This window comes from Cuculus canorus, chromosome 2 (genome assembly GCF_017976375.1).
Source record: "Cuculus canorus isolate bCucCan1 chromosome 2, bCucCan1.pri, whole genome shotgun sequence".
NCBI lineage: Eukaryota > Metazoa > Chordata > Aves > Cuculiformes > Cuculidae > Cuculus > Cuculus canorus.
This window is the reverse complement of record NC_071402.1, coordinates 100,732,087-100,759,098: the sequence shown is the minus strand read 5'-3', so window position 1 is coordinate 100,759,098 and position 27,012 is coordinate 100,732,087. Positions and strand designations below refer to the sequence as shown.

The 27,012-nt window shown below is 38.0% G+C and overlaps 1 protein-coding gene across 1 annotated transcript in view; it reads left to right on the top strand.

The window, feature by feature from the left end:
* NFX1 (nuclear transcription factor, X-box binding 1) overlaps nt 1–26,674 on the top strand; it is a 72,366-nt gene extending 45,692 nt beyond the window's left edge. The window contains 12 exon segments of the mRNA XM_054060374.1: nt 3,167–3,286; nt 3,946–4,025; nt 4,349–4,579; nt 4,859–4,932; nt 6,944–7,045; nt 9,219–9,260; nt 10,589–10,687; nt 15,761–15,827; nt 19,913–20,058; nt 25,042–25,143; nt 26,598–26,622; nt 26,624–26,674. Of these exon segments, the coding sequence (XP_053916349.1) occupies nt 3,167–3,286; nt 3,946–4,025; nt 4,349–4,579; nt 4,859–4,932; nt 6,944–7,045; nt 9,219–9,260; nt 10,589–10,687; nt 15,761–15,827; nt 19,913–20,058; nt 25,042–25,143; nt 26,598–26,622; nt 26,624–26,674 (1,139 nt within the window).
* The last annotated feature ends 338 nt before the right edge of the window (nt 26,675–27,012 follow it).

Genomic DNA, 27,012 nt, shown 5'->3' with positions numbered 1-27,012 from the left:
TGTGAACCAGACCTCATGACATGGAAAAAGAGACAGCTGTTGTACATTGTCAGGATACAATTGGAAGTGTCTTAACTGCAGTAGTACATGTCTCTTATATCATACGCATGTGAACGTTATCAAAGAACTCCATTTTTATGGAGACAAACTTTTCATGGAAATGTCCTGGAAAAGAGGAGATACTAGAGCCTTTAAAGCTTCCTGCAGCTGAAATAGCATTGTAGTCTGCCTTAATATCCTGTGAGTATGATGTGCATGCCAACTGTACCTCTTTCAAAAAATAAATGTCTTTATGTCTAAACATTTTTTCTTGACAAAACAGTGCAGTAATCTAAACATCTCAGAGGTCCTGTTAGTAACTTAGGGTCTAGCTAAGTCAGAATGCACAGATTTTTCTAAGTGATTGTTTTTCTTCACTGGATTTCATGGATTTGATCTTTCAGGTCATTAAACTTCTTGCTGCAATGTTTCTGACGATTGTATTTCACTCTCAGACCTAAGATTCAGATGTCTGTCTTAGTCTGGAGAGACCTAAGGATTGCCTGCCCTGTAGATGGTTCCACTGATGGATGCGATGCAATTAAAAGGTCAAGCTTCACTGCTGAAATTTTGCAGTGAGGCCCTTTTCTGAACACAGGAAAAGCAGCTACCTACTCAAGGAGCCAGATACTTAATGATCATTTGGATTAAACCTTTGTGTCCGTAAAGTCTCCTATTCTGAATCTGTCCGGAGGTAAATCAGCTGAACACCGTCTTCAGAGATTTCTCACCGGCTTTCCCTGGATGATGGTATTTCAGATTTCAGAGGCGTACATTGTGTGATTCTGACCCTATAGCTGATGGCGGCTTCACAGCACTGGGCTTGATTCTGATTCATCTCTGTAGTCACCACTCTTGTAGCTGGGCTGCATCACCCGTGGTATCGTGTGCCATGACATGTCAGCTGCAAGCCATTTGCCACAGTTTAGACTGGATTTCTTGCCCCTGCCTCCATCTCCACTACTGGTTTTGCTGGAATGGTGAGGGCTGACATCAATATGCAATACTAGAGTGCTTCTACACTGCTGTGGTTCTGTGTGCTTCACAGGTACTTTACCTTTCCAGAGTCATTTTCCTCAGTGCTAGAAGTGAGATCCCCTTTTGTGTTAGGGGATCTTTATACACACCCAGCCTACTTCAGTATTTCAGGACAGCGATGTATCTCTTAGGGATAATGAAAGAGGTTAGCATTAGACAGCTTTTTTTTTTTTTTTTTTTAAAGTTGTCAGATGTTGTGTTTCAGCATTTTGGATCAGACCCCTCTGCACTCCCTTTCCATTATCCTGATTAGTGCTAGTTAAGGACCCTTCATTATAGTTACGATTTTTCATGTATCACTTCTCATTAATAGCAAGGAGCCAGTGTACCTGTCCAACATTGAGGTCTTCCAGGGACCTTGCTTTCTGGTCTCTTGTCTTCCTTGACCAAGGAAGATTTGTGGCTTTGAAGCCTTGGAGGGTTATAGCTTGTTTCAAGACCTGTAGTGGGGGACAACAAAAGCCCGTCCTTGGGCTTGCTTTTTCTCCTGCTTTCTTTCCACAGAAGATCGATGAGTGTTCTGAAACTTCTCAGGTTTTCTACTACTTCTTTCTGCTTTTATTTCTTCTATACCTTAGTGTTTTGTTCTCCCCAGCATTTTTATTTCCTGGATTTTATTTTAATCGAATTTCATTAGGCAAAAAGTGTGATCCTTTCTCTTTTACTAACTGCTGCACTCTGAGATACGTGGACAAATGACTAGGACCAGGCCTGAGATTTAGCTGAAGAGGCCATAAAAAACGGACATGAGAAATTTCTGAGCATAACAAAAACCAGAGTTAGCTGCAGAGATAATTGGAGGAGTGAGGTGTTTGGAACATTTTTTTGGGAATGTGATATTGCAAGGCTAACAGAACTTAGGTAGCTCTGTTGCTGGGGTGACCTAGCTAATCATACCAGGAACAGCAGATGTGGGTACAGATGTAACTAAACTAGGACCAATGAGGATAAATTTATTGTGGTAGATAAAAAGGCACTATTTGCACAAATGAAACTGCTGGTCTGTGCACTTCTCTGTCAGAGCACTGTGCACCTGATGACAACTGTCAATCCTAATCTTAACTTTTTTTTTTTTATTGTTATGACAATTTTTTGTTGTTATTATCGTACCCCGTCCTGCTTTCTCTCTTGTTCTCCCTGATCCAATATCTCTTTATTGATTTATAGACCAATCATATTCTCTTGTTGTTCTCAGATCTCTTTCTAAATGACTTCTGATATTAATATTTTCTTAGTGTCCTGTTTTTCCAAGGATTTATCTGTTTGAACTGTAGTTTCCATTCCAGTCAGTCTCCATCACAGTTTCTTTGTAGTATGAAAACCAGCACTGAACTGTATTAACTTTTGTGCAGTGTTTTGATTTTAGTTGGGATGGTGTATGTAAGTATTTCTATCCCTATGTTCTTCCCCTGAGATTTGGAACATTGTGATAAGAGTTTAAATCTGTTTCCCAGATGTGGAAGGGAAAAAAAAGGAAGGAAATGTATACTGCCTGAGACAGAGAACTTGCAAAACATAGAAAGTTGGCTTTGAAGTATTTGGACAGGTTCATAGACTGATTATCGAGGATCCAAGTAATACTAAATGGCATAAAGTAGTATATATAAGAAATTATAGGAAGAAGTCTACAGACTGGTGGCCTTCTGGTAATTTTCTCTGGAATCTTCCCAGTACCATGTGTGGGGCTTGGCAAGAAGACAGAATCCAACCAGTGGTCTGAAAAAGTGAAGGCATAGGGAAGTTTGGAGCACAAGTGCTTTCTGGAAAGGAGTTCAAGTGATATCTCCCATTTTCAAGTCAAGACTAGAACAGCAACAGCTTTCAACTTGACACAAGTATTTTTCTTGCTCCAGTTCAAAATGTTGCTGTCAAAGAACCACTCTCTAAAAGCAAGCATAATTCCTGATGAAGTGATCATAGTTCAGTTTATTGTAGGAGCCACAAAAACTAAGAAATTCGCTATGGTGGTGCTTAATATAAAAAAAAATGAAGCGGGAGTAAAACATTTGCATGTTATTTAGATTTCTCATAGTGGAGAAGTGCAAATACATGTAGCCATTTGGATATATTTGACTTGTTTTTTTTTCAGGTTTTGATGAATTAACTTGTTATTGTGGTGAGTCCGTGATTTACCCGCCTGTCCCCTGTGGTACTCAGCCGCCAGAGTGTAAAAAATCATGCACCAGGCCACATGACTGTGATCATCCGGGTAAGTCTGGCCATTCAGTTTTACCTGGATTTCTTGTTTTGGTTGGGTTTTCTTAAATCGAAATATGTACATAGATCTGTTGGAAAATATATTTGCTTTTTTGGTAGTTGTGAATATTTCCAAAAGTCTACACTTAAAAGCCAACCAACTGAAAACTTGCGATGAATACTAGTAGTGGCACTTCTGACTGGTAAAAGCATTGTTTTTTTTTCCTGATCCTTATTAGTAGTCTCAACACATTAATTGCTATATTCCAAAGATTCAGTGTTCTGTTGAAAGAGTAGGATAGTCTAGCAAACATTTAATTTCTGCATTCCTTGCAATTACATTGGCTGATGACAAAAAATGTAGCATAGATCAAACAGATAGGCTTCCTGACAAATTCTGTCTGTTAGTATAACGCTGCTCCAAAGTTACAAAGTTTTCTGCTATTTACCTTAGAAAATAGGTAAGAATATTCACCTGAAAAATTGCCATCATAATTTTTAAAAGAGTACTTTAAAGAACAGATTATCCTTGCATGAAGCATCATACTTCCCATAATTTGTGTAGTTCTGAAATGCAAACTCACATTTGATAGTTTTTCCTGTCTCCTTTAATGCGTTTGACTGAAGTATGCTAATAAAACTGTGCTGGCTTTTATATTTCTGTTACTACAGTGTATCATTCGTGTCATAGTGAGGAGAAATGTCCACCCTGTACCTATCTCACTCAGAAATGGTGTATGGGAAAGCATGAAGTAAGTCTGGACACTTAATATTTTTGTATACTAAATAATGTTCTGAAACTATAGGCCTAGATTTTTGTGGCATCTTTGGAATGGAATATGTTATTAGAGTTTGAGTCTAATATCATTAAATTAGAAAAGTATATCTTTTATGCCATACACATTCAGACCATAGTATTGGACTATGATTTAAAAAAAACCCATCAGTGTTTGTCTTAAGATATTTAAGTATTATGATTCTTTCTCAGACAGTGCCAAAAGAAGGTGTGAACAGTCAAGATTTGCATTTATAATTTTTCATTTTTAGTTGTCATCTTTTTCCTCCTTTCTTCCAGCTGCGAAGCAATATTCCTTGTCATCTCACTGACATTTCCTGTGGACTTCGCTGCAATCAAATGTTAAAATGTGGAATGCATAAATGTAAAAGAATCTGTCATAAAGGAGAATGTCTTATAGATGAAGAATGTAAACAACCATGTACTATTCCAAGGCTATATTGTAATCACCCCTGTATGGCTCCATGTCACCCTTCCTCACCCTGTCCGACAACGTCCTGCTGTGCAAAGGTTAGATACTCAAAGAAAATCCACTGCAAATTCACAGATATATTGTATGGTTTAATTATCAGTCAATAAGAGCTGTGGCAAAAAAATGATGTGTTTGTATATTGAAAGCATGATTTTTTTTTCCATTAACTTGTAATATCGACTTTAAAAAAAAATAGTAATCACTTTTAATTAGCCATTAATACACTAAAATAGGAGTTTTGAAATGAATAAATTTACCTCCATTGTGCCCCTCCATGGCCATAAAAAGACAGGCTGCTCTCTCGTGTGTTAAAACAGGTTGATCTTCAGTGTGAGTGCGGACGAAGAAAGGAGAGTATGATTTGCTCTGAAGCATCTAATACATATCAAAGGTTTGTACTGTAATAGTTCTTTTCAGTCCTCATTGGAGCTAGTTCTTTGCAGTTTGCTTAAATTTTAGGCTTGACTAAATATATTTAATTTACAAGCTTTTTCACACTTTTTTGGTAGTTTCACAAGTGACTTTTTTTATTCCCCTGAGCTTTCATATCACCTATGCTGTACTAGAAGGCATTCCTCTTTTCCCTGTTATTAGTCTGTGTGTGGTGTGTCACAGCTTGAATCTCCCATATGTGGAACTCTACACTACCTACACAGAGCAATTAAATTCAGACTAGTTAGGCAGGTCAGATTTAGGCTTCTGAATGTAGGTGATTACATATAGCAGTCCACTTGTGAGTTACTGTCCAGATGATGGAAGCTAAAGAGTGATTTTCAAGTCATTCTGAAATAGCTAAATTTAGGCAGGAGAGCTTTGTCATCTAAATCTTCTCTCTTAATATGCTAACTGAGTCCTACTTCACTCTGTTTATTGCAATAGGGCTTTGGAACTTCTGAAATGAAAATAGCAAAACAGTAATAAATAAATAAATACACCCCCCCAACTTAATCTGGGAAGTTGATATGCAACCAGAGTTCTGTTCTGCATCCTGGTTGGTAAGAAAGAACAGTCACAGATTCTTTCTCTTTCAAAGAAAGCTTCCTAATGATTGTTTTATTGGGAACTTCTTGAGGTCCTCATACCGGCCCAGCTTAGGATATGCTGCTTTTTTCCTACTTATCACTACCCAGATTCAAATTCTTACAGAAGATGGCTTAGTATCTACATAATAATAGGTGCTTAATACTACCTAATGAAAACAAGGAGAAAAACCTGCTAATCAGAAGGAGTAAAATCAGATGTTAACTGCAACTCTTGAGGTTGCTGAAAGATTAAAACATTCTGGGTTTGTGTGAGTTAGGTTTGGCTTATTTTCCCCACCATCTACGCATTTGGGGAGGGAAAAAAACACCAACAAAACCCCAACCAAACAGAAAACCAAACACAACAAAGTAACTCATGTAGTACTACTGTGGAAAGGTCAGGAAGATAATGTTTCTGAGAAAAGTTGGATATCCCATTATAAGATGAAGCAGCTTTAGTCTTTGTCAGTGAGAGAGCATCCAAGGAACAGGAAAGGGAGTGTGCTGCTATATCTGTAAATGATGCAAGTGATGATGATGTATCATCTAATGGCTCATTACCTAGACTTTGTCACCACCTGATAAATAGGAAGCTGATGATGCTTTTCAGTGTTTTTTTATGTAATATGATCATTCTCCTTCCCAGTAGATGATTAGCTCTCTGTGTACAATGCCAAGCATATAGAAATAAACATATCCTTTTATATGAATTTAACAGAAAAGATGATTCAGAGGATAGAGTGTCTCATTTTCAGGATTTTGTTTGAGAATGGTGGAGGATATTTCACTAAAAACTATTGTATATTTTAGTTATAGAAGTTTTAGCATGAAAATCAGACAGGGAAGGCTTGCTGTTGAAGGGAATGATGAAGGATCTTTATCAAGAAAATAGTAACTGTTTCAGGCATTTTGCTATTTCCTTATGGCTTATATCATCCATAATTTTTAAGTGAATTTCTAAGTACTTCATGAATTCACTTTACAGGTTTCAGTTGTACACAGAAGAATCACATAAAAAGGCAACTACAGCTTTACAGTCAGATGTAGTTTGAATAATAAGCAGGTGGGAAGAAAGTATTTGCATTCTCTAGTTTAGACTTGCTTAGAACTGCTACTCTGAAAAATTCCCTGAAGAAGGGTGTCCAGTTGTTAGTCTTGCTCCTAGCTGCTTTGAGGGAGATGAGAGTAACCTCTTAATTTACATTAGAGTAGATTCCTAAAATTAGGTGATGTGAAACTAGGGTCCCATTCTGAAATCTGATGAGGAAATGGTCAGTCTGTCTTAATTCTTCCATCTGGAGGTTTAAATATGCAGCTTTATACACCTTTTCAAAGGTTTATGTATTGCCTCAAATGAAATGTAACGCTCTTGTTTTTCAGAATAGCTGCTATATCTATAGCCACTAAGTTAACAGACCTACAGCTTGGAGATTCAGTGGAAATCAGTAGGCTTATTACAAAAAAAGAAATGAAGCAGGCCAGGTAAGGAGATACATGTAAAAACATTGAAAGCCTGAAATATAGGTCATATGGAAAATGCATAATATTGTAAGCAAAATCCTAACTGAATAACCTGACTCTACTGTAACAGTACTGCTAAAATAGTGTTTTGTAATTAGTTAGCAGTTCTGGGTTTTGCATTCCTGTAGAATAAGTTCTCTATCATGGGCTGATTTGTGGCTATAGTTATGTATGGAATAGTATAATTGTGGTTTCAGAATTTTTTCCTACCTGGAAAACTCCTTAGAGTTCCTCTGGATTGTTTTCTTATTCCTAGACAGTATAACTTTTTACTATTATCTTCTGTTTCAGAATCCAGCATTTTTTTTGTGGATGTTTAATAGGGTATATTTTCCACTAGTCATCATCTTACTATTTATAAAATTTTTCTGTTACCCTTTTTACATTTCTTATATTTGTATCTTGATTTGATTGGCACTTCTGTGTTCTCATAGTAGCTCGTGCTACAAATCTGCTTTTAAATCACAAAAACATTTGTGACTTAATTTTGGTGATTAATTTTTGGTTCCTCTTGATGTTCCTCAGGACTGGAATAGCTTGTCATTTTACTTTTAGTGTAATTTCTTTAAGGAGAAGTCAAAATAGTGACATTTCCCGTACAGTTGCTTCATGACTTTCTGTAATCAAAAGCTCATACCGGCATACTTCAAGAGCTGTTGCTGGTCATTCCGTTCTGTTTATTTGTTTAATGTCTATTAAATTGGAGCACAATATTACCAAATCCTTTTAGACAATTTTGTACACTGAAGTAATTTCAACACTGAATGTCTAAGCAAGATGAACTGTCACCAGAAATGACTCATGGAAGCAGCTGCTTCTTGCAGACTTCACGTTCACTCTAGTTTCATACTTGAGAAGAAAGCTGAGCAGGGGAAAACAAGGTGCAAGAGGGAGAACTGTACTAATTCCTGTGTGCAACTTTAAAGAGCATGGTATTAATTCTCCCTTCCCCACTCTTTTAATCTACAAAATACTGGAACAAGGGGGAAGAGATAGTGGCCCATGAAATTTTTGTTATTACGTTTTTACTTTATTGTCAGGCAATGTTCAAAGTGACTTACAAATCTGCTGCATTCATTTACAATAGCAGAATATTTTATGCAAACTGTGCAGAGATTGCCTTTCTGTGTTTCTCTCTGGTCCTGTCCGTAGACATTTTATACTGGTTGCTTTATTAGATTTTCTTATTATGGTTTTCTTATTAAGGTTTGGGTCTTTTTGTGGCAAGTTTGGTCAGTTCTAGAGTAGCTTCTCTAAATTGCCTACATTCCTCTTTTAGAAAAGGAGAAAATGATTCTTGAGGCAGGTAACTTTAAACAGTACTAGGTTGATCTTAAATTACGTTAGCTTTCCTCTGCCTCCTTTGAGTAAAACACCAGAAGTTCAGGATCCTATAGCTGTGTGTCTTCATACATAATACATGTCACTGAATGAAACTATTTCTCTTGTAGAATTTTTTTTTATTGAAATCAAGAAACTATAATAAACAGAATCAATTCACATATGTAGCCTAAGGGCAGAAGCTTGTAAGTGCCACTGTGAAATTTTGGAAACTCTTGATCTTCCTGTCACATTTTAGTCCATTACAATAAAATTATACAATGTTTTTCAAAGATGAGACAGAAAATGGAAATTCGTAATTCCACTAGCACAAGAAGTTATGGGCTCAGTTGAAATACTGATTGTTTTGGTGTATTATAATCCTCCATGCACATGACTAACTTCCCTGGTTTTCCTGGCTGATAACTTTTTCTGATGCACAGGAGTAAGTGACCTTGTCACATCTTCCTTTACTAATTTCCCATCCTTCCTAGCATCCCCTCAATGCTAATATCAACTGCATTTTTTTTCTCAAATGATCTAATTTAACAAAATAATAATATCTACTTCAAAAGCTGTGTTTCTCAGCTTCTATATGGCTTTGGTAGTTGCTGCTTCTCTTTAAGACCTGCAGAAGGGGTTGTTTGCTCAAACATCTTTGTTGTTTGTTTGGTTTTAGCTGTATTATATGATCTAATACAATCAACTCACGCACTCTTCTTGCTTCTTTAGGCTGTGATGATATGACACCAACAAAATTGCAGTTTGAAAAGTATGACTAGCAGCAGTAATTCTAACTGTATTTTTCTTTCAGATTGCAGTGTGATGAAGAATGCTTAGCTCTTCAGAGGAACAGGTGGATAATGAATTTGCTCGCCTTTTTTCGGAAATAATCTAGGTTGAGAAAGTTTTAAATTAGGATTTTGGGGCACAACAACGCTATGCAGTGCTACAGACTAGGAGAAGTCTGGCTAGAAAGCTGCCTAGAGGAGAAGGACCTGGGAGTGTTGGTTGACAGCTGACTGAACATGAGCCAGCAATGTGCCCAGGTGGCCAAGAAGGCCAATGGCATCTTGGCTTGTATCAGAAACAGCATTACCAGCAGGTCCAGGGTGGTTATACTCACTCTGTACTCGGCACTGGTGAGACTGCACCTCAAATACTGTGTTCAGTTCTGGCCCCCTTGCTACAAGAAGGTTGTTGAGGCTCTGGAGCATGTCCAGAGAAGAGCAACGAAGCTGGTGAGGGGGCTGGAGAACAAGTCTTGTGAGGAGCGGCTAAGAGAGCTGGGGTTGTTTAGCCTGGAGAAGAGGAGGCTGAGGGGAGACCTTATTGCTTTCTACAACTACCTGAAAGGAGGTTGTGGAGAGGAGGGAGATGGCCTTTTCTCCCAAGTGACAGGGGACAGGACAAGGGGGAATGGCCTGAAGCTCTACCAGGGGAGGTTCAGGCTGGATAACAGGAAAAAATTTTTCACAGAAAGGGTCATCAGGCATTGGAACAGGCTGCCCAGGGAGGTGGTTGAGTCAACTTCCCTGGAGTTGTTTAAGGGACAGGTGAATGAGGTGCTGAGGGGCATGGTTTAGGGAGTGTTAGGAATGTTTGGACTCAATGACCCAGTGGGTCCCTTCCAACCTAGTGATTGTAGGATTCTAGGATTATATGATTTAAGTTAGGATACGGGATACTTCAGAGGGAAAGTCTACCAGTCTGCTTAACCCTTTCTTTGGCAGTCTTGCAAGACCAAAAATAAACCTTCCAGCTTGTTTGGTTACAGCAAACACTGAGCAATCACTTGAGGACAATTGATCTTATCCAGTTTGCTCAACACTGCTGCACTTGGGGGGAAAATTCAGAAAACTGTAGCGTTCCCATTTCTCCCCATATTTAGCTTTATTCCCACACTAAAGAACTGATAAATATGGATAAATGATAAAAACTGATAAATATGAAGGATCTATATTCAGTGGTCTCAGGCCATATTAGAATATTCTGTTGTAAAGTCCTAGATGAATGGTTTCAAATGTACAGACTGCCTTTTGCATGCTGTTCATTTATGTTAGTAACCCATATCTTTACTCTTCAGTGACAACGTGTTTGGGAGGCTGGGGGTATTTGTGTGTTTACTTTTGTTGAGTTGTGTTTTTGTAATGTTTTGGTGTTCCCTCCTACTCTTAAATTTAGGCATCTTGCTGAGGCTCTTGAAATAGATGATAATTCTGATCCTTTTAACATCCGTTCTTCTGGACCGAAGTACAGTGACCTTCTAAAAGAAGATGCAAGGTATGTGTTCTAACGATGACAGGTGCAGTAGGTAAACAGTGGCGAGAGCAAAGTGAGATATGCAGAATATTTCTACTTGATTTTTGTAAAAGTGACCATGTTTACTCTTCTCCCCAGCCTTGCAATAGGTAATAATTGAGGCAAAGAAGGTGTACGCTTCTCAAGACCTCTCAAATGAGAACCTGGAAAGTAAAAAGTCGCTAATGGGTTTCTTTGTTCTGTAACAGCAACAGATTTAAATGGGAACATAATTTTCCAACATTCTTCTTACTATGAATCAGTATCTGTACTTCTCACATTTCCGCTGCCTCATACAACAAACCCCCATTTCAGTGCTCCTTGTAAACTTTTCAAGACAAAGAAAAAAGTGATAGCTAAGTAATGAAATGTGTTCTCATAGCCTGTCCCTCTGCCAATCTATTTTTTTTGCCTTACTGTCTTCATTTTAAAAATGACAAAATGGAATTAAAACAATTGATGCAGAGCTAAGCCTATGCCAGTGCTCACTGCAAAGAGGGCTGCTAGACAGAAACATCTTAAATTAGGCAATAGAGAGCCAAGGTAATACCAAAAGCATTGCACTAATAAAATACTGTTCAATCTTGAATGACAGAGAGGGATCAGGCACATTTTTTGAAAACATGCTTAAATGATGAGTGTCATCTAAGAAGCTTTTCTTCTTGTGTGTGTTTGTAGGCATGACAGTTTTTACTAGCTCTGTCTTTTTAGAACAGCTGAATGTTGTTTTGCCCTTGTTTCACTATCCTAATGATACATAAAATGCATATTTTTGTGAGGAAGTTTGCTACTTGAAAATCCTTTATTTAATTTGCTCATAAGTTAAGATGAGTGGAAATTTTACATTAATAGCCACGCAGAATTTAAGAGTAAATTGCCTCTTGCTTTACTTTCTACTGATTAGCCTACTGCAAGATAAGAGCTGAGCATTTTCATTGTGGAGTGACTGTTCTATTGTGTTTGCACTTAAAAATAGTATTTAATAAGGACTGTTCTCTTAAGTGTGTATAGAATATGTTTTGTTCTATCTCTTTCAGCAAACAAAGCACACATTTTCACTTTCTTACTGTGTTTACTGCCTTGTATCCCGCGTGTAATCCCCGCTCTTTCTTTGGAGTACAATCCAATGTCACCTTCCTGTCAGCCATTCTCTAAAGTGTTCATCTTTCATGAAATGAACTGACCAGAATCATGCACCATATTCCAGACGGTCTAATGGATACCTTGAAAAGTAGCCTTAATGCTTCCATGCTTCTCTATGAAATTATCTCTTCTCAGTCATTCTGTGATTTTACTTGCATTTCCTTTGTAGCCACTTTATATTGGTAATTCACGATAAACTAATACACCCAGGCTATTCGTACTGATTCACAGCTTAAAGCAAAAGTTTTTTAGTCCTTAAGTCAAGGACTTTGCACATCAAATTGCTGGATTTCATTTATCTAGTCTTCCAGATACAGTTTCTCCCTGTATTAACATATCTCCCTTTATATGAGCAGCAATCTTTAATTTGTAAAGGCATGGCTTCATGAACTTCCTTGACTGTTCTTGGTGATCATTTGCCTTTAGCAGTGTTCCTAAAGATCTGGGTTACACTGCCATTAGGTACATCCTGCTACTATGAGGGTATCTCATATTTTTTCAGATATTTCAGCATTCTGTCTGAGTTTTGACGGGTGTATTTATTCTTGCTTGAGCAGGTCACTCCAATAATGCAAGAGTTCAGGGCTTGTGGTTTTCTGCAGAGCATAAGTTATTCTGTTTATGTGACGAGAGCTATGACAGCTGCCTTCCTGTTCATTCAGAATCAAGAATCCTGTTCATTCCCTCAAGAAGGTGGCAGTTGCCAAAGCCATGAGTAGAATGCTGTGATATTATGTTGTTTGGGCACTCCATTGATCTGTGAAGCTGATGATACATTGACAAGGGCTGAAAACTGCACATCTACAAATGAGAACTCAAGAAAGCTGTGACAAAACTCATTATTTGAGCTGCAGTCTTTAATTACAGAACCCTAAACAGAACCTGACAAGGGGTCAGAAGAAAAGTCTCTACACCATACAGCTTTACATGAAGAGATATTCTGCTGCCGAGGGTAATCCATCTTCTAGCATGGAGATAACTGTACTAGCACAACTGAGCACAAATCAGGAGGTACAGATTCACTGGGTGGACACATCACTGAACTTTTGAAGAGGCTCCAGAAATAGACACAGAGAGTGAGCAAATGCTCAGTATGGCCCTTTGAGATGAAGTTGCAGGGTACACTGGTACAAGTATCAATGCCCGGTTTGACAAGGATGGTGCTAAGGCTGCTATTGGATGAATAGCAGACTACTATTAAGACTACTGGAGAAGGGGAGGAGGACATCTGGAATATCTGGCTACATGGAGTTAACACAGAAAAGGATTTTCTTATTTTTTGCATTGGCTGTGCAAGACCCCACAGCATCTATATGGACCTGGGAAACCTAGGATCAATGGGTCCTTCATAGGCATCTTTTTAGCAAGTCTTCCACAGATTTAACCCTCCACCTGCTGTGGTATACAATGAAGACGGAGCCAAGCACTCCTATGTGTGATCAGGCAACAGGAGCGGTGTATAGGTTTAGGGGTAGGAGACCTTTGTAGTTTTCTTAACCAAGAACTGAAGTCTGAAGGAAGGGCGCAGTGAGGGCAACTTCTCAAGCACACAACCTGTGAACTGCAGGCCTGGAATGTCAGTCACCTAGAAGCAAAATCTTGCACTGGCAAGATTAGGCACGCTTTTGACAAAGTCAGCAATATCTGGGGAAAGCAAAAAATTCACGAGGAATGTTATTATTAAGTTGTATGGTTGTGAGGAACTGAAATAGCAGGAGGCATATTTCTGCTTACATGCAATGCAAGGAGCTGAGGAGAAGCCTAACATACACAATTTATAGATGCTGTGCAGAAAAAGTTGAAGTCTCACATTGCAGAATTTCAGTATACCCACTGCCAGCTCATACGTGTTTATTCCAAGAACCAGTTCATTTTCTACATCATTTCATTTTCATTGTGTCTACTGCAAGTTGGAATGTAGGAGATGACAGTGAGCAGTTAACTGGTTTTTTGGTCATAATCACCCATAAACAGATTAATTGAAAGCATCATGTGCAAATCATGATTTCAGTGCTAGTAAGTAATAATGATATTAATTTTAAAATAACAACAGAACACACTTTATGAAACTTGAAAAACATATTGTAGGATGAGTCACCTGAAAGAATTAAAAGTACTTAAAGTAAAAGTAATTAAAAGTTAATTTATAAATACACAAGTGAATTCCAGCTCATGACAACCACAAATGAAATTCCTCTAACAGGATATAACCAAGTTGATGACACATCAAAAAAAGCAACCTAAAACTGCAGGACCAGAACCAGAAAAAGTACGGGTGAGAAATAAGTCCCTACTCACACAGGTATCTGATCAGGACCGTACAGAGAATACTGAATCTGCAGGAATTTCTTTTCTTGTGATCAGTTTACATCAGGCTTCATTTTTTTTCTCTCATATTAATGTATAGTTTCTGTTACCCTTTGCCTTTCAAGATGATTGCTGTCCAGATGTTTGTTGAGGGTACCTCTTTCAAAACAAACATGTTGGTCCATTTTTTAACTTGCTTACTGTGGTCGCAATGCCTTATGATTTGGATGTTCATGGCTGGCATTCCATGTGCTTTCTGAGTCTCTGGAGTCAAGCTCTTCCTGAAGGGATTAGTGTTTTTTGTTGTTATTTTCTTTTGTTATTAGTTTGGTTTGAGGTTTTTTTTTAAATTAATTTTGTTTGTTTGTTTGTTTTGTTTTTAATAGTTTTTGGTTGTTTACTTTTGAACCTGAGGTTATTGCTGTAATATTCTTTCCAAGGCCTCATGCCACATAGGCTGATTCTTTATTTCATAGCCTAGGTGTCTGAAGGCCCCTTTCTTTTTGACTCTGCAAATCTAGGCCCTTTTTGCAATTCCCCTCATGTAATACTTTTCTCCACTGAGTTCTGATAACTAGATGTGATGTCCATCCACTATTGCAAAATCTTGAAGTGATGGGCTGAGTCCATTGTACCAGTGATCAAGTGATGTTGGTAACCAAATTATTCAGTGTTGCTATTTTGCATGTTTGCTTGAGACCACTTGGTCTTTTGATCATACATTCACTTCAGCATTCATAACTTGAGTAGAATAGCTACTAAAGATGGTAGTGCCTGTGTTGGTAGGCACTTCTTGACCAATGAAATTCTGACATCATTCACAAAGTGGTTTTGTGTTGGTCTGGAATGATGCCTGTTCTTTAATAAATTAATTTATTTACTACTCACCAGCTTTGAGATATGAAATATTCAGGTAGCCTTCTTTCCTTATGGGAATTGTGCCCTAACAAGTTAGGAGTTAGTCTACCTGCTTATTTAAGAACAGAATGCAAAGCTCACACTTAACGTGAAAGACTTAATTTACTGTGTTTAAGCAAGATAAAAAAAAACTTTTGAACAATCCTTAATATCTCGTATCAAGAGCATCTTGTTTGCTTGCAAGTAGCCTTATGCTGCTTCCCTTATTCTTATTAATTTATATTCGATGACTTGAAGACCAAAGTTGGTACACTTTTCCTCTGTCTTGGAAAAGAACTCCACTCTGTATACACAGGCCCCGTTTTTGTGTCTAATCATGTATTCCAATTAAGTGAATTGCATTAATGACAAGTAATTTAAAAGCACTGAAATGGCAACTTTAAAATCTACATTATCCATTTGAAAATGTAGACTTGTATTGTCAGACAGTAAAGTTGCATCACAGAATTTTATGGTGGGTTCCAAGGGTTGAAGGGAAATTAATCTGTAATTTTTGTCATAGTGATAGCATACTAACATTTTTTTTAATGTAAACATTGTAATATAGAAACCAAAATGTGCTCTTACAGCTGCTTCTGCGTCAGACAATTCTTTAATTTTGTTTTTGTTGACTGTGTTACAATAGATGAAGATATTCTACCTTTGTACACTCTCTTGCCTCATTTACCTAGAATGCTGTTCTTGCAGGAAGGATTTAAAATTTGTCAGTGACATCGAGAAGGAAATGAGAATGCTTGTGGAAGCTGTGAATAAGGTCAGTATTCAGATAGTCTGTATGACTTTAAGAAACATGCATGACTGTAAGAAACAGTTTAGTTTGGGGCAGTTTGATGTTACTAAAGTGTTAATGCTAATACTTATGAGTTGACATTAGATCTGTTGAGATCAGGGTGTGCATTTTAATTATAAATAGAAAAAATGTTTAGGAGACATAGGAATTCAGAATCATTTTGGTAACAGCTAAGCTTTGTTTAAAGATTGAGCCTGTGCTAGACTTCAATGCATCAATGAACAATCATTAATTTTGGGATCTCCATGAATGAAATTAACTGTCAAAGGTAGTGTTTAAAGGTTCAGACTTTGAGGAGGAAAGCCTAGGTTCTTCTGATCCCTTTAGTGGAACTTGCTCACAGATTTGTAGATACCTTCCTGCGTTTTCCAGTATGTGAGGTAGTCCTTTTCCTTCTATAAGGAGACTCGGGTTCAGCCACAGTTGTTTGGCAGACTCCAGTATACATACAGAGGTTGATACCACAGGATTCTGCCTTCAGGCTTGTCAGATTAGCATACTCCTCTCTTGATGCTGCACTAAACGTGACCTGGTTTATGAGGTTCAAAGGACAGCATAAACCATACTATCCTCAGCCCTTAGCTCAAGAAAGAGTTAACTTTCTATAGAAAGTATTAATTTGGTCCTTCGGCCTCCTGAGAATAGTTACTTAACTGTTACTTCTTATGTATGATGTAGGCAATCTTTGTGCTTGTCCACCTGTCCAATGTTCTTGCCCTTTGTTTTCCGCATTAGAGGGCCATCTGTCTTGTGTTCAAGTGCCTCTAACCTCAGACCCTGATAGTAGATGTATAGGAGGGTTGTTACTGCTTAAAACATGGCACAAACAAGTTGAAAGCTTGTGGGCTAGAATAGAAGACCAAGGAAAGGAACCTTGTCGTTGGTGTAAAATGCAGGCCACGTGATCAAGGAGAGCCTACTGAGGAAGACTTCTTCCTCCAGCTACAGAAGGCTTCACACTTGCAAGCTCTCATCATACTGGGGGACTTCAGCCACCTTGATGTATGCTGGAAAAGTAGCACGGCATGCTGTAGGCAATCCAGGAGACTCCTAGAATGCATCAAAGATAATTAACCCAGCTAATAGAGACTGCCACTCAAGGGGGTACATTATACTGGACCTGATGATCACCGACGTAAGTGAGCTCATCAGTGACGTCAAGATCGGAGGCAGCCTGGGCTGCAGTGATCACGCACTGGTCGAGTTCAAGGTCCTGAGGGATATGGGACAGGTGAGGAGTACAGTCAGGACCCTATATTTCAGGAAAGCAGAATTCCAGCTCTTCAGGGAGTTAGTCATTAGGGCCCCCCTGGGATATGGTCCTTAGGGGCAAAGTATCAGAACAGAGCTGACAGATATTTAAGGGTGCTTTCCATAAAGCACAGGAGCGCTCAGTTTCCAGGACAAGTCTTGTCTGATCAGCCTAGTGGCTTTCTATGATGGGGTGACCACAGCAGTGGACATAGGGAAAGCCAACAGATGTGACCTATCTGAAATTCTGTAAAGCTTTTGATGTGGTCCGACACAGCATCCCTCTCCCTAAATTGGAGAGATGTGGATTTGATGAGTGGACTGTTCAGTGGATAAGAAATAGTTTGGATGGTCGTATTAGGAAAGTAAAGGTCAACAGCTCGATGTCCAGGTAGAGATACATGATGAGTGATGTCCCTCAGGGGTCTGTACTGGGACTGATGCTGTTTAATATCTTCATTGATGATATAGACAGCAAGATCGAGTGCATCCTCAGCAAGTTTGCAGATGACACCAAGCTCAGTGGTGCGGTTGCCACACCAGAAGGATGGGATGTCATCCAGAGGGAAATGGAGAAGTGGGCCTGTGTGAATCTCATCATGAGGTTCAACAAGGCTAAGTGCAAGGTCCTGCACCTGGGTTGGGGCAAACCACCATTCCAGTACAGGATGGGGGATGATGTGATTGAGAGCTGCCCTGCAGAAACGGACTTAGGGGTGCTGGTTGATGAGAAGTTCAACCTGTGTGCTCACAGCCCAGGGGACCAACCATATCCTGGACTGCATCAAAAGAAACGTGGCCAGCAGGTTGAGGGAGGTGATTCTGCCCCTTTATTCCTGTCTTGTAAAACCTCACCTGGAGTATTGTGTCCAGGTCTGGAATCCTCACCATGAGAAGGATGTGGAGCTGTTGGAGTGGGTCTAGGGAAGGACTACAAAGATGATCAGACCACCTCCCATACCAGGAGAGGCTGAAAGACTTGAGGTCGTTCAGCCTGGAGAAGAGAAGGCTCCAAGGAGACCTTATAGTGACCTTCCAGTACCTGAAGGGGGCTACAAGAAAGCTGGGGAGAGACTCTTCACAGAGGCTTGCAGTGATAGGACCAGAGGCAATGACTATTAATTGGAGAGGGGAAAATTTAGGCTAGTCATAAGGAGGAAATTCTTCACAATGAGGGTGGTGAGGAACTGGCACAGGTTGCCCAGGGAAATTGTGGATGCCCCATCTCTGGAGGTGTTCAAGGCCAGGTTGGATGAGGCATTGAGCAGCTGCCCTTGAGAAGTTGCTTGTCCTTCATGTACCTGGAAGGTGGGTTCCATCACCTTCCAAGGAATTGAGGTGAGAGCCCCTGTGTCCTCCTTGCTCATCGTGAAGACAGAGTTTTCCTTATTCAAATGGTTGTCTATATGCTAGAAGTGTTGTAATAGGTGGGAGGTTTATTACTAATTACTGCTGTGTAAAGTTTATACCCCATGATTACCATGAAGACTTATGGAAATGATTGACAATAGTTTCTGATCCACTTACTATTTATAACTTTGATATTTTACAATCTAAGAGCAGACAGATATTCACTGTCTGTTTACAAGCTAGCTACAATGAACCTCTCACTCTGTTACTTGTGTTCTTTTTACACTCATTTATGTGACTGACCTTTTGTATATCTACATTGACTACTCCTAAGATCTTCTTCTTCACGTACCTAAAAATGGCTTCTAAAAGGACTTGCCCTATGATTTTTCCCCAGGCTTTGAAGTGTAGCTGATCAACCCATAGATGTTATGTTGGTTTTCTTTTTTTTTAACGTAGTTGAAACAATTGCTTTTCTCTAGTCATTGGGTTCCTAACGCATTCTTTACAATCTTTCAGAGATGATAGAGACTGAGACATTATCCTGGTCTCTCAACACCCTTAAATGCACTGCCTGCAGTCCCAGAAACTTGTATAGGTTGGGATTTCTCAAGAAATCCCTGACGCAGACTTACTGTACTACTGGTAGTTAGTCTTCCTCTTGAACACTGTAAGTAGACCCAAAGGCCTAGAAGACTTTGGTGACAACCAAGGTAAAAGCTGAATCAGTCTTGAGTCCCTGAAGCAGACTGAAGCACTGGGTGTCTCATCCTCATCTGCATTTGCTGTTACGACGGTACCCAACCCATTAGGACAGGGCTCATAGGGCCCTGCTTTTTCGTTTGTTCTTTAGTGTTTATATAGCAATCAGTGTCAAATGAAGCATTATCAGTCTTTGTTAAATGAAATTAAAACTACAAATTTTTTTTATTTAATAAAAAGCCTATTGATGACATTACCTGGCAGATGTTGCAGATAAATAGCTTCTTTGGTTGAAAGATAAATAAATCTGACACCTCTGTAGCTATCTGCAATATATGCATTGCAAAGCCAGTATGAGAAATAAAATTAGATCTCACTCGGAATTGGCAGATCAATCTGAAAAATAAAAATTCCAAGAAAAACATTTTATACTGCTTCTTTGGGATGTAAGTAGAATGGTTACATTCAGGATTTTTATTTAAAGCTTATAAGATACATGTATGTATGTATACTTTGAGGTGCTGGAAATAATAGAGAAAATGTAATTTAACTTTTTCGAAATAAATGGAAGTTTTTATGAGTTTTCTGTTAATGCTAAGGTATCACCAAATTGTGGTACTAGTTTTGTCATAATGGCAAAATGTTAGAGGTAGAAGTATTCTCTTTTTGTTTTCTTTTCTCTTCCTCCTGGCTCTCCTGAAGGAAAACTTTACCAATTTTTTTTTAACCTTTTCTATTGAATTCAGGGCAAGCATACCAAGAAAAGCCATTGTTACCCGCCAATGAACAGAGATCACCGCAGAATCATCCATGAATTAGCTCAGGTTTATGGCATTGAAAGCGTGAGCTATGACAGTGAACCAAAGCGTAATGTTGTTATCACTGCAGTGAAGTATGTAATTCATTACTGTTTTCAAATCTATTAACTATAGTTAAATAATTGGATGTTTTTATTTCTTGCTTGAATGAGTATCTTTACAATGCAATTTGCAACATGCAGTAACATCCAGCAGGAATTTTCTTTAAAGCAGTTTGTAAACTGATAATTTCATGGGCTTCTAGTTCCACTAGGCAAGTAGATCTTCAGAGAAGAAAACTCAATTAGAAATAAGAAAGCTAAGAAAAGATTTTGCAAGGCCATTTTATGTTAATCTTAGCAATAACTTTTTCTCTTTGTCATCTGCTAAATTTGTTAGATCATATTTGGAAAAGCTTATTTAAGAAAAGGGAATGGATGAAAGCGGGGGGTGTGAGAAATTATTGAAGAGGATAAAGTGTCAGAGAAAGGAACAGCTTTAAAAATAAAGATATATACTGCCACTTGAGAATGGGAGGCATTCTTCTATGGTTTTAGGAAAGATTGGACACTTATTCCTTCCTTTGTGTTGTCCAGGGAACAGCGTACAATGCAGAACGCACATGCTGCTATTTCAGTTCTGCCAGTCTTACAGGCAGAGTAGTCTACTAAGAATATTCTTCGGCTACGTAGCAATGTTCCTTATTGTGGATCCATCCATAGCTTCTTTTCATTGTCTTTTTGTTTTCCACTTCTTCAAGATATAAAAAAAATGAGGCCTCAGATGAGTAAAAGCTCAAGTTCCAGGATGATATTTTTGAGTATTTCACAACAGCATCTTCAAGTTCAGGAGCTAGTAGTCATTGGAATGTCCAAGTGGTTTGATTAATTTTGTTTCATCCTGTTCTCAGATTCCCCATGGTAATTCCCTTTTACAGGCTTCTCTGGATATAAATACAAAATGATGGTAGGCAAAGAGAATATTCTTCCTCTCACACTTTTCCATTGTGTCACTGAAATGGTAACATCATCATACAGGTTGGTCAGAGGAGTGACTAGTGCTAAGAAAGGTTCCTCCAACCAGACTTCTTCGCTTTCCAGATATCAAGGAGCAAATACCACAAATCTGCATTGCCTCAGCACCTGCTTCTATTATCATTCCACCACATTAGTAAGAGTTGGCCATACTAGCTGTGTTAGAATCCCTGATTTACAGTATTGCCAGTGTCTAATCCCATAGAGAGCATTCTCAGTACTGACTGTTGAGGTTGATATGAATTACAGTTCTGGTGTCATTTGAAGTATAAGACCCTGAGTGAACCCTTGCAAGTGCCCTTCTCTCTGCTTCCCCCATTGGTCATCTTTGTGGTCACCCATCTTTTTGAGCAGTTGCAATACCAGATTCCTTCTGATCCAGATTCAAAGGCAATGTCCAGACTGGTATGGTTAAAGAAGAAAGCTTTCCAAGTTTAGACATGCACTTCACTGTACCTGTCAATGGTTTCTTGAAGTCTTCTCATTTGAATTTCCTCCTCCTATGAATAACTCGATGTCAGAGCCTTTTAAGGGGTGTCTGCTTGTTGTTATATAGTGGCCAGTGTTTTTAAGCATCTTGTATGAACTTGAGACATCCTGAGTGGTTTTGAGAACAGTCATTCCTGTAAAACCCATCCTTTTCCTCTTCCTTCCAGGAAGAACAATAGGATAAGTCTTTCCTCATTACCAATAGGGTTTTCAGGAAGGTGACTAGGCCCCTGCACAATATTATCACTGAGAAAACCACACTGTGCCATAGTCTAATTGATGTGTTCTCTATTGTTCCTCACCCAGGATTTTGTTTCCTTTCAATGAAGTTAGTCTGGAGATAGTTCAGGAGTGTTTAGCTAGCTGCAGGCAACACAAAACCTGCACGAATAAAGACAAATTGAAACCCCTGTAACTATATAAAACACCCTTATGGGATCATGGCAATTGTATCACAAAAGGCAAAACTGTACATTGCAGTGGCAGGGTTGAAAGGATGTTATATACTCTGAGGAAACAGAATTACTTTTGGCTTCCTTAAGTTTTTCTGGACGCACTTCAGTACTTAATCTCCAGGTACAAGTTAATTTTACTTAACTGTCTCTGCAGCTTTTCTGGTATCTGGAATAACTTCTCTTCCAATTTGACAGAAATTCTGATGACTTCCTGAAGGTACACTACTGCTTTAAGGACTTTTATTCTACCCTTCGCTCTCTGGGAATTTTCTTGTTTACTATGAGAAAAAAGTTAACTTTCTTCTTTGTAGTCATGGAGGCCTTTTCCAATGACTACATCTCCAGACCTCTAACCTGTAGATCTTTTTAAGCAATATAAGCATAAATAATGCTATAGGTTACCAGACAAGGTGGTTTTAACAGCAGTCTCGCTCCAGGAAAGAGCTAAATCTTACAGCTTTTGGAGACACTTCTCAAAAAAACCTTTTCTTTTTGAAAGCTTATGGCTTGTTATTGCAAGACTACATGGAGTCAGTTCTGGACAGATTTGCAGGCAAAGAATTTTATAGTAGTTCATAGCAAAACAGATCAATGCTGATCCATCTGGGAGTTATAAATATTGAACTTCCGGTCTTTAAAGATAAGTTTTAGTCCTCATTTCCACAGCTGTTTTATACAACAAGCTGTCTTGTCAGTACTACTAGTGCCTTATGGTCAGCAGATAGTTCTGTTCCTGCTTTTCAGTGGAGGGCTGCTAAAAATTTGTCATCTCAACTTTGTTGCTTGGGGTGGGCCGTTGTATTTTTTTCCTTACTTTGAGAATGAGTTAATACAATGAAGAATGGAAGCTTTTGTATCAAAATGTCTATTTTGATAGACAGTTTCTATTACAACAGTTCTATTACAGTTCTATTACAACTGATGCTAAATAAACATGATTTACATTAGCATGAAGGGAGGGTCTGCTTTCTTTCTGCTTTCTGTCAATTGATTAGTCAAGAGGGTTTTTTCCCCCTTATACACCTATTCAGTTAAGTTCAGTTGTTTGGTTTTCTTCCAGATCAACTGAATATGATTGGCTGTTTAGTTTTGTGGGTTTTGTTTTTTTGGGTTTTTTTTCAACCAAACCAACAATGAATAAAAAGATGCACAGAATTTGGGGGAGACTGGAATCAGCCTAGTATTGTCTGTCCTGTGTGTCACCCAGGTATACAGGAAGTGGTGTACAATTTTGAGTGCAAATTAATAATTTTTTTTCTCTAAAGCCTCTGTGGTTTTGTGGCTGGACAGTCCACTATAACTCTCTTGTGCATTGATTTAAAAGGACACTAAATCTATTGAAAGCAAAACCACAGCTAGGCCTTGTTGTGACCGAAGCAAATTTGGTTCCAGGATCTCTTTGTAATTGTCCACAAGGCTTTGAATCTTCCTCATTTTTAACGATTTGATATGTGTTCTGTTTTCCTGCATTCCAGAACTCTAATTTTCTTTTTTGTTTTTTTTACACTTTACTTGGTGAAGGCCCGTCTCGCTTTTTTTTTTTTTTTTTTTTTTCCCATATCTGCCTCTATGCAGTTTGGTTTCCATGTTTCTGCCCACCAATATGAAAATGAAAGAAGACAACAAAATATTCTCCCATCTACTTTTCTTCTCTTTTAGTCTTTTCAGGTAGAGCTCTCCAGTTGGGAGGTAACTGAAATACTAGTGGGAGCATTTGGCTTTATATGCCAGGCTTGGAGGTAAAGGAATAGAGGAGGTTTTACCCATTTTATACAAGAGGAAAAAATTAGCTCTTCTGAGGCACTAATATACTTGCTGTTAAATGTACATGTAAACATAATCTTGAAAAATTTTTGGTCAGTGGCGAGTAATTTTTTTCCCAGATAATGAACGCTTTCACTGTGACGGAGATGGAGACACTTTCTTTTTAATTGTATTAGCAAGATTTTGCAGTTAATTTGAGCAGACTGCATGTAGTCAGTTTAAATCAATACCAAAATGGGGTCAGGAATCATTACTTCATATTTTAGTGGACTGCTGACTTACCTTGAGAATGCAATGGAGTTTTTCATATGTGTTGCCACAGTATCACCGGAATTGGCCATTATATTTTCAGAATTCATGGAAAAAAGACATGATAGAAATAAGACAAATACTTAATATTTTTATGCTCTGAAATAGAACTTCTTTGTACTGATGTGAGATTTCAACGGCTTAGAGTTCTAGGGATGGTGGGGAAAAAAATATAAATTATCAATTACCTGCCCTCCTGTATTGGAGAAAACACTGCCCTGAGCAAAGGCCATAGGGTAGCACTTGCATTGCAGATGGGACAAGTACAAGTGGGAAGCTTCGTTGTGTGGTTGTGGTTGCATAATAGATTGTAACTAGGCTGGAGGGCAGGAAGAGATTTTTTTCCTCCCCTAATGCATAATGTTATTTTCCTGATATTGTTCACCTGGGCTAGCTAACAAGGAAGTGGCAGTGTTGCTGCATTATTCCTGGAAGAGTGCTGCTTAGTTGGGCTGCTTTGAGTGCAGAGTGATAAAAGAGTTTAACGTGACTTGCTGACAGAATTTAAGAACATACATCCAAAACCTTAGAGAATATATTGTGAAGATGCAGTGAACTGTGTTCACAATGCTAAGTTAAGCTATTAAGTTGTTGCTTCTGATATTATACCTCTTCTGTGAAAGAATAGATATATGTTGCCCTAGAATGCAAGTATTGCATTTTTTGTATTTAATCATTTGATCATGTTGTGTACTTCATGATAGAAAGGATTTGTGCCTTTTGCATGTGGAAAGGAAGGAGTCTAGACACCAACATTCAAATCTAGTAAGGTGCTTCTGCATCTCTGATAGACAGCAATCAACAGACTGTTTAGAATACTGGATATCCTGTTCTTCATAATGAAATTGAACTTGCTGCACTACTGGTCTCCGTGGTTGGAAAAATTAAGTATTTGTATAGATGATTTAAGTATACAAGTATGAGCACTGACGCCAGAATTGCTATTTACAGATGTAACTCTTTTGCCCTAACTTCTTAATGAATATAATTTCACGTTGAGTTAAACAACAATATTTTATTTTTCTAGAGGGAAATCCATTTGTCCGAGCAACACCTTAACTTCTGTCCTAGATAAAGAAATGCAGAGCAGGCCTCCGCCTCCTATTCCTCATTACAAACAAACAGATAAGTAAGGAATTTGTTTTTTTAAAACAGTATTTCTCTGTTTTGTGCTGAGTTACCAGAGGACAGCTTTCCTGAGCTTCAACTTTATACTTCCTGATTCTTTGTTTTCCCACACCACATACATCTCTGGAGCTGTGCAGTATGCACTGAGATTTTCTTTCCACGGAAGTAACCGGAAATGAAATGCTAAGAAAACATAGGACTATATGTTATAGGAGTAGTAATATAACAAATAATATGGATTTTTTTTAAATTATATTTTAATAAAGATTAGATAGTTGGGAAGAGATGGCTGTGCTGGAGTTTTGGGGATTTTATTTTTTACCTTTTACTCTTTACATACAAAAGAGTAATGTCCTTACTGGCATAAAATTATTTATTTGGACAGATAGTGAACATGTTTTTTCTTGTGTATACATGGCTACACAGCTGGCTAAAGGTGAAACTACTTTTTGCTCAGATAGTGAAAACTACTGAAGATAAGCTATATTAGGCTTCATGGTGAATAGTGTAATAGAACAGGCTTTACTTTGTGTGATCTGTCAGCTTCAGGTACCTGTAAGTCATATCACAGTTGGAATTTTTTAAATGGGTGGCATATTCTTTGTTTCAGGCTTACTTTTCAGTAACTATTTCCCCCCCTAGTTATCCCAAATCAGCATTTGAAATAGTATTCTGTGGAGTACCATTTGCAGAAAGAGCACCTTCATTTGGCAGTAACTGTTGTTTAGCTATTCAGTGCTTAAAGTTCTGTTGTAATACGAAATAGGTTGGTCTGAGAAAATTGTTTCAGAACTATGCATGTAGAGCAAAAACACACACCTAAAAATAACTGCTTACCGTATAACTCAATGTGAATTTAAAGAAGCTGTTACTTTTATTTCCTGTCTCAGTGACCCTTAATGAAAGGAGATTATGTGGCAAAATTAAATTAAAAAAGAGCTTTAGCCATTTATTTTTAATTGCTGCAAGTGAAATTTCTTTAGAAGTGCTTAATTCTGCAGATCTGGCAGATCTCATACTATCTTATGGAAAAAATCTTTACAGTGTTTAGATTTGGTATTACCATATAGTTTTTTTTATTCTTGCTTTTAAAAATGAGCAGAAAAATGTACATTGAACGCTTAGTCTTTAGTATGGTATTGTATTTTTTAATAAATATTAACAGGAAATATTATTTTTCTGGTAAAACCTCAAACCAAATTGTATCAGTTCAGCCCTTTGTATGCTTGTACATATTGATGTACATAAGTTTAATAAAATATATGTTTTTTCCAAAAATTGGTTAGGCTTTCTGGAGGAGTCTACTTCAATTAAAACGTAATTTAGAAATGCATGCCATTTATCGGTGTAGTGTGGGTATGCTCACTGACTCATTATGGAAGTTTGTGATTTCAGTTTATGTTGTATCTTGTTTGTCATGTGGGTGAGTAACATCTAATATTTTTATACTTTCAGGAGTAGTGGAAACAGTGGTTTATCCAAAACCATTGAAAGAAGAGCCGGTAATTGACTACTTTGATGTCCAGGACTAAAGTGATTGATGTAGAATTATCATACAGAAGCTTAGAGGTGAAGATACTAAGTTATTGTGTGAGGCACATCTTTGGTTATCAGTGAAATGATCAGTTGTTCAACAGTAGTCATGATTTAACAACTAAAGTTAGATTGATTTGATACTTAAAAAAAATTACGCATTTTTACATTTTAACGGAATTGCATAATACCTAACAGTATAAATCTCAAGATTTATTTTGATGTCCTACACAACTTAAAGTGGACCAGAAAAAATCAGTCTTAAAAACAGTGATGGGAATATTATTGAAGTGTTTTTGTATTTTATTAATTCACTTTTGTGTTTATGTGGTATATT